Raw genomic sequence first — 8,374 nt, forward strand, 5'->3', positions numbered from 1 at the left:
ATAAAACTCCTTCATGAGAAATAAACATGGAATTCAGCCACATGCTTTCAAATAGTAATCATATATTTAATTGATATACATATATTGCCACCATTGGCACATACGATATTGCACACAGTGATGAAATGTTGCACAGAAAAAATAGATATATTTTTTGTGGGCGAAAAACATTCCAAAATTACAAAGAACGTGGAATAACGCTGAAAAGGTAAAACTAAGAAAAAACAAGAAAAGAAAGAAAGCAAGACATGCTTGCTGCTCCCCATTAGTTGAGCTACTCACAACTTACACATAACTACCCAAGCCGTAGAACGAGCGTTTCAAAACGGAGGGCCTGTCAACGATACTTGATATTATTTCAGGCTACTACTGATGTACCCAGTCGCCCGCCCCCCCCCCCCCCCCGCTAAAGCGCTGAGCTAGTCAAGAGCCAACTCCTCTGCATCATCTTGCATCTAGGTGACCGCCCCCCTTTCCATGTTTACATGTAGGCCGATACCTGGATGGCTGGAGAACGGGGATGGCAATGAGGTTAGGAAAGAAGGACGCTAGCAGGAGGAAAGAAAAAGTTTAAGAATTCTGCTTTTTTCATTCGGGTTTGTGACGAACCCTTTTAGCACCACGAGTCGTGCGCTAGCACACACAAGGGGGCTGAGACACAAAAAAGAAAACTGGAAGAAAGAGAGAGGAAACAACAACCAAAAGAAGCCAAACTGCGATCCAAAGCACCAGGCCAGCGTGTAAGCATGCGGAGCGTGTAAGGCACCAGGTTGTTTGTATGCTGAAGAGGATGCTCCCAATCAGGTATCGTTCAGGCTCTACCAGAGGCTCCAGAAACAGGTGGTCGAGGACCGTCTAGGTTGCTGGTTTCCAGTCAGTCTAAACACGGGAGCAATCGTTAAATTCTGAGGTAAATCTGACATTTATCTGATTGTTGCCAGTTTCTCTGCAGTTTACTGACAGAGTTTATAAAACTGCTATCACGCATCTATGAGATGCGACCGAACTGCTCTGGAAACCAGTGGTTTTTCCATGTGGCAGCCCAAATACTTACAATTAGACCAAAACAGAATCTCATCACCCCCTCCCCGGGTAGATATATATATATATATATATATATATTTACAAATCTAAAGTGGAGCTATGGATGTGTGTCCACTGAACTTCACACCTTCGGGTCTTAAACTTGGGAGGGCAAATCCACTGACACACTGCTGAAGGTTCACCAGTGGGTGAACTGAACCCTCCTCACCTCGATGGTGATATTTCGATTTCTGTTTGCAAGGTCACTCCTTTCACGATCGCGCTTTGAAAACAACTTCTACTACAACTACACCAAGCCTTTGGATGGAAATCACTCAGTACTCCACCTTGAGATCGGTACACTACAGGCGGATAAAGATACGTATGGAAGAGTCCTTGAGCCAATATTTTGGGAAAACCAACAAAATCTATCTTAGTGCAGATTAACATGCAGCAACAGCACTCCTTGGCCCCATTTGGACTTTCATGACTTGAATAAGATCACAAGATGTTTCAGATGGACTAACCAATAATGCTCTGCTGAATTTTTTGATTCTTTTTTTTGTTTGTTTTGTTTTTTCAGACCACTACGCCAATCAGCACAGTGTGTCGGGTGTTTGTCTTGTTAAGAAATCTGCAATTCAGGCCATTTGCTACACGTCGTCACTGCGTTTCCTCTATCGATTACACATTTAGTACCTTTTTTAAAATGAACACATTGCATTAACGAGACACAAAGGTAGTCTATAATATATCCATCCGCATGGCAACAATGTCAACTGAAACAAAACTACAATATTAATATTTCTTTGAATGCCTCTGGCAAACGTCACAGAGAGCAGTCGACCAGTTCAATATATATTTGATTTTTATGCAATGCATATTGCACGACAAATAGACCACTTATTTCATTGGATGAAAATGCCTAAATGGTCCTTTTTATACTGCATGACATCTAAAACCAGTTTTCGAAGCAGGCCTAGCCCTCATATGATTAATGTGTAAACACATCTCTACTCATAGGTAAAAGGGAAATAGGATGGCAAGTACACGCGACAACCTTTTACCGAGTTTTTGAAATTTTGTTTTCTGAAAATTAAGAATATCTGATTTGTGCTGAAGTCATTAGCTCACGTGAGAACAGGAAACGGGGTTTTCCTCCGGTTCCGGTTTGAACATTGCAGACACTTCTTTTTTTTTTAACAATAGCTTTAAACTGGTACAAAAGTTTTCTGTTGATAATGGAAATAAACACTCAGTTCAATATTGTTTGTCAAGTACGAAACAATGTTCAAATATAATGTTATTACTTTGTTTAGCAGCCGGTTACTGTATTAATGGTGGATAAGTGGGGTAACATCCAGCGATGAGTGACAACATGTCATAACTGTCAGGTTGTGGAGGTTTCTTATATTGTGGGTGATGCTCCCTTGGAGTTAAACCATTACAGTTAAATCTTTAGATTTCTTTCTTTGTACAGTAGAGTTTTTAATTATATTTCTCTTGTTATTTTCATTACTCTTGCATGTTTTTTTTGTTTTGTTTTGTTGCTATCTATATCAATCCTCGTCTCCATCGTCCGCCTGCATCTCCTCTTGTTGCTGCAGCTCGCATGCCCTCTTCTCGCGCTGCTTCTCCTGGATCTTCTTCATCTCCTCGGCATATTTACAGAAAGTATTCCCAAATTTGGACCACACTTTGTAGGGCACCGTGATCGAGTTGCGGTACGTTGGCTTCACCTCGCTCACCCTCATGAACACCCCGTACTTATTGGATCCGACGTCGAAGAAGAACCGCTTGTTGTCCACAGTCAATGATGACCCTTCGGGCAACTCTGCAGGTTCGTCCTCTACACCGTAATCGTCAATAAGTTTAGCCAAAGCGTCACGAAACTCAATAAGTCCCTGTGCAGGCAAAGCGATCGTCTGGCCTTGCGTGGATCCCAAACCGGGCCCCCGGTTAACGGTCTGTCGAATCCTCAGGAACCGACCCCTCTGGTTCTCTTTCAGATCCATATAGTATTTCCGATTCTCTCGGACCAAGAACTCGCTTTTGAGTGCTCGCCGGGGCTCGTCTTGCACCAGCGCCGGGTTGCTCGGACCCAGCTGGGCGTAATGTTCGATGAAGTCCCCCAAGTAGTCACGGAACTCGACCGCCACGGACATGGAGAGAGTGAGGCGGCTCTTGTTTCCACCGGCCCCGACTTCTGCTATCTTTAAGAAGCGGCCTTTCGCGTTCTGCTTCACGTCCAAATAGAAGCGTTTGTTTTGGATGTCAACCCGCTTCGACGCCAGCTCCTGTGTCTCGTGCTGGAGCCCGGTTGCCGAGCCCGCCCCTCCTGTCGCTGGTTGCATGGAACCGAAGCCTGGGCCCGTGGCTGCTCCTCCCTGCTCACTACCACTGTCTCTGTCCGCCATGATGCTGCCTGCCTGCCTTCTCCCTCTGTCTGCTGCAAAGCCACGGCCAGCTACAGCGCACGCCGGAGCTCTCGCGAGATCTGCACAGAAAGGAATAAAAAGGCGAAGGGGGGGGCGGTTAATGCAGAGCGAGGACGCTGTGTTTTGTCATACGGTGTAATGTCAAGAGCTGTCAGTCATATCGAAAACCAAACCAACGGGATGAAGAAACGCGTCTCCCGGAGTCTGCTTCAGTTTCGATTCCTCGAAACAGCTTCTGAAAGTGATGGTGTTCATGGTGTTCCCTGGAAAGACCCGAGCATGCCCTCTGCTTTAAAGCAAGAGTAGAAAACACCTATTCTTCCAGCGTAGGACTGGAAGTATACATCACACGTGTCTGTGCAAGTGTAATGTGCTTATATATTATTATTATTATTATTTTTACAAAAAGTCAGTTTGACACAATAATTGCTTATCTTACGTTTAAGGGTTTTGTCTGTCGATACAAAATTAGGCCAAGCTCATTGATTTCTTACAACTAAACTCATGTGAAGTCATAGCAATCAAGTCCCTCAAGTAGCTTAAACTTCAACTTTATTTTTAATAATTGAAATGCATTGTATTAGGCCAGTAAACTAACACAAGAATAACAATACGACTAATAACCATGAGTGAATCATTGTTTCGCCCACTACCAGCCCTGTAGACCCACAGCTAATTGATTCAAAACGACTTCATCTTAAGCTGTATTGACTTTAAGGCCTAAATAGAATAGGCTAACAGAAATGACACAGCATTGTAATTCATGTCAATTATTTATTTAAAAACTTGTGAATTAGCAACATCACACAATGTTTCCAAAACGTTATAATTTGTTGTCTCGCAACTGAAAATTGACAAGGACGTGCAGTATTGCCAAGTAATGTCGTTTAACCCATGCTAATGTTTTTATGAACCTTTTTTAGGGACGCAAAGCTTACCTCCCCCACAATTGTGTCAAACAGGTGATGTCAAAAGCAATACAGATATCCATTTTGTTAAGGTTCGAAAGAGAACAGGCAAAACAACTGAAACCCCTTCAGTGAAGTGTAGCTGCGTTCAGCTTCAAGTCATTTCAGACGCAACATTTTCACCGTGGAAAATGTATGAAAACAACAAAGCCTCGGCCTACAGTCCAAACACGTCCGCCCGTAAACTGGACCTAAATGTGCAGCATAAGTGCATGTAGCACACGAGCGCGCTCACGAGAAACACATAAAAGCATAATTTCTCATATTTGGCCTTGTAACCACCGAGTCACGTCATTCTTGACTGTCAGTCCACACCTTACCGCCAGGAGACTTTTGTTCAATGCGTCCTCACCCAGGTAATGTCCGCATGCTCTGGCCGTTGTGTGTGTTGCAGTAATGGCTATGCTGCTAATAGGCCCACCTCTTATATTTAGGGCTTCTACCTGGCCAACTGACTGCATGCTGCCATCGCATTAAACGACAAGTGATGTTAATTGTAGGCGACAGCAAGTTTTTTTTTCGACAGCAGCATATGAAGTAGAGGCCTATTTGGATAAATCGATGTAGGATACGGCTGCAAATGATCGCCTACCCATAATTTGCTGTGTTCTTATTGTGCATATTTAGACGTTAGTACAGCGTAGACAGTTATTGTTTTTAAAAAGACCAAAACATGCACATGTTTAGGCCTTCACATTCATAGGCTATTTAGATCTTTATGAGATGATGTGGTGTAATTATTGCCCATGCCCAAGCTGATTGCAAATCGCTTTCACATTTTAATTTGAGCATTCTAATTTAGCATTTACGTGTAATCCAAAAAAAAAAGTAACCAATCAACACATTTTTAACACGTTTTAATAGCCTTCACACAACATATCTTTTATGGGTCACTTGTGAAAATGCTGTTCCCATGCTGTTGATAATTTCTCCACAGTATATCGTCCTTATTGTCCTCCTGCGCAGACCTTTCACTTGAACTTTCACTTGCCTTTTAGAAAATGTTGCTTAAATTCGTTTGTGCGAATTTGCTACATATGCATTTGTGAGTGTTTAATATTTTTCTGCAACAAACAAACTTTGGCATTCCTTGCAAAACATATAAGAAAATGACAAATAAACTTAGTCCTCTATTTTGAAAATAGCTGTAAGAAAGACGCCAGACTTTTATATTTGAGTCACTAAACCAACAATTTATTTTCATGTTAAAAACGAATTAATAAGACTTTTTTTTCTCATTATTCAATATGGCCTTTACATATTACTCATTAACCATTTCTGTCAATCAAGTCAAATTGAAATATTCATGAGAGTAACTAATACAATGTCTAAATGAGCATTGTGAAACCCTTAGGCTGCATCGATGCAGAATCTCATCTCAAACCTTTCTCATTTTTACTACCGATGTATCTCGGAGACTCCGTGAGTGCGTAAAAGCGTTCAGTGTTTAAATTAGACGCTCATTCAGAACTCTTGCAGTCAATATTCGTTATGCACTTCACATGTTATTCGTCTTAAAAGTGTAAGCATTGATCCGTAACACTTTATTTAGCTTAAAACAAGTTGATTATTATATAGGCTACTGTCTGTGATCCTTTTTCGAGTTTTTTATGACCTCATTGTTTGAACATGCTTATCATTTTATTTTTCTGCCAAAAAAAAAAAAAAACTTACCACATTGACAGTTTTGTCGGGAAAAGATAAGAAACGTGAAACTTTCTTCAGTGTAGGCGTCCCAAAGGCTGACCTGAGTGGAGTTCAGTAACATGTAAAGGAAGTCTAACCCAGAACCTATACTTCCAATCTGTTTACATTAAACGATGCCTTTCATTTATTCTATAAGCCTACTAGATACTTATAACTCTTAATTATGTCACACAGTGAAATATTAAGATTATATTTATAATAATTGTAAATGTCAAATGTTGCTTTGTACTTGTAAATAATAAAGCTTTCCACAATTCATTGCCCTACAACACTGTAGTGTTGTAGGGCAATGAATAAAGTAATATAAAGTAATATAAAGTAAATATAAAGTAATATTAAATGGACAAGTTTAGGCCAATATTGTGAATGGATAGTCTGAATGCCAAAGGAGAACTAATTATTTACGTTTTATGCTGGCAATTATGAAGTAAAAGGAAATAAGAAATAAATAAAAAAAATACTATCATATTAGAGAAATAAAATATTTCAATTAATTATTGATAATATAACAGCCATTAGGTTTAAAACACTCTAATACACATGCTAAGAAATAAGTGACGTTCATTTATTGATAATAAACCTAAAATAATGTTGACGCAACATGAGGTCTGCTTGGCGAGGTGAGAATGCCGGATCAAAAGGAGTTACCATGGTTTAGTCTCTTCTATAACTTGTTTATTTACCTTAAATCGAATCGTTTAGATTTATTGTATAAAATCATTCAGATGTGCCCTGCAAAGGTCACGGGGCCTCCTGATCTGCTCCACGGCAGACATCACGTCTTCTCTCACAAAATCAATAATGTTTGGGGAATTAAAAAAGTGAGTAAATTATTAGGGATCGTATTAAGACAACCCAACATTCACGTATAGCCTACTTAAGGAAATTAAAACATATTAAATAATAAAAAGGAGGACAATTCAGCTTGTTATATAATTTTGATGTTCAGCAATCACAGTTATATATGCTGAAACGTACGCATGCGTTTATCCTCAACTCAGCAAAGCAGCGGCTGGCCTTATTGTGTCACTCTTTTGTGACGTGCTCTTTGTTTTTTGTTCTTAACCAGGTGATAAACACGAGTATGTATGCATGCAAAATAGGTAAGTAATTCATACATAGCTTATTTTAGTTTAACTATGTTGTTTTGTTATGAGATATACGTTTTAAGCCTAAGCGTAAAATGTGATATCAGCTTTCCTCTTGGGGCCTATTGGCTATAAAATGTACCCATTCATGATATAATCCGTCTTTCTAATCCAAAACCTCACCATGTTACATGTCTGCCTAATTTACTTACCCAGCAGTATAGCCTGTCATCTCAGATGCTCCAACAGACCTCAAACAACCTGCCAATTTAATAATCTATCAACAATACGCCTCTTTTTCTGACCAATTGTAACCATGAATATTAATCAGTAACATCGGTTGTGATTGGATGCGAAGCCACGTCCAATGCTGATTTCAGCCCCAAAAAAACAAAAACGTGCACGTCGTCTCATTTTGTAACAGGCTGCCGCAAAGTTTTGCCCTACATCTCAATACCGGAATGCAGTGGCGCTGCTCCAAATGCAGCTCCATTATTATTATTTCACAGGCACGGCTGTATGCTCAAGCATGCATTTTGCTTCTGTCAACCCTGCGAGGCAATGGCATATATGCTTGGCTGCACGTTAGGACACTTAAATGCTGCACTGGCATTAGCAATCCGGGATGACATGTAAATAACGCGTCATTCCGACCAAACGAGACCCCCCCCATAAACCTACCTTACACCGCTCAGTCCGCAGTGGGCAGCGTCTCACAGACACGACCGCGAGCCGCAGAGGACGAGACGAGGCAAATGGCACATGTGAATGCGCTCGGAGGCCTTTGTGACACCGCAGCAGACCGCTTCTGCCTGCTTTCACAAAATGGACAAGGAACGGCGAGTCGTGGCACGGAGAGAGAAACACACGCACAAGTTCAACGCCGCACGCTTCACCTCTGATGTCAACACGCACTGAGGAGGAACTCAGAGAACACGCGCCTCCCCTTGGTGCGATCGAGGAATTGCAGCTTTGCCTTCCGGTGGTAACGGGTAGGGCAACAGTCTTTGCAACTGTGAGGGAAGAAAGCAAGTGAGCGGTGCCTGTCGACACCGTGTCCAATTTGGGGTCGATATTATGACGTGTGTTTCAATCTACACGCGGCTGAATCTCTGAGGAGATGAGTGTTACATCCACGCACACATCTTGT

The 8,374-nt window shown here is 41.3% G+C and overlaps 1 protein-coding gene across 1 annotated transcript; it reads right to left on the reverse strand.

Annotated features, from left to right (window-relative positions):
- Positions 1 to 417: 417 nt before the first annotated feature.
- Positions 418 to 8,034, reverse strand: puraa (purine-rich element binding protein Aa). Its single transcript, XM_079282768.1, has 2 exons — positions 7,906 to 8,034; positions 418 to 3,520 (listed from the first exon to the last, which is right to left on the reverse strand). The coding sequence occupies exon 2, from the start codon at positions 3,438 to 3,440 to the stop codon at positions 2,583 to 2,585; it is 858 nt and encodes a 285-aa protein (XP_079138894.1). The 5' UTR covers positions 3,441 to 3,520; positions 7,906 to 8,034; the 3' UTR covers positions 418 to 2,582.
- Positions 8,035 to 8,374: the final 340 nt, after the last annotated feature.

The sequence above is a fragment of the Melanostigma gelatinosum genome (genome assembly GCF_949748355.1).
Source record: "Melanostigma gelatinosum genome assembly, chromosome: 14".
Lineage (NCBI taxonomy): Eukaryota > Metazoa > Chordata > Actinopteri > Perciformes > Zoarcidae > Melanostigma > Melanostigma gelatinosum.

Bases quoted from the DNA above. Each gene is read 5' to 3' on its own strand.
- puraa (XM_079282768.1), bottom strand. From the start codon at position 3,440: ATGGCGGACAGAGACAGTGGTAGTGAGCAGGGAGGAGCAGCCACGGGC.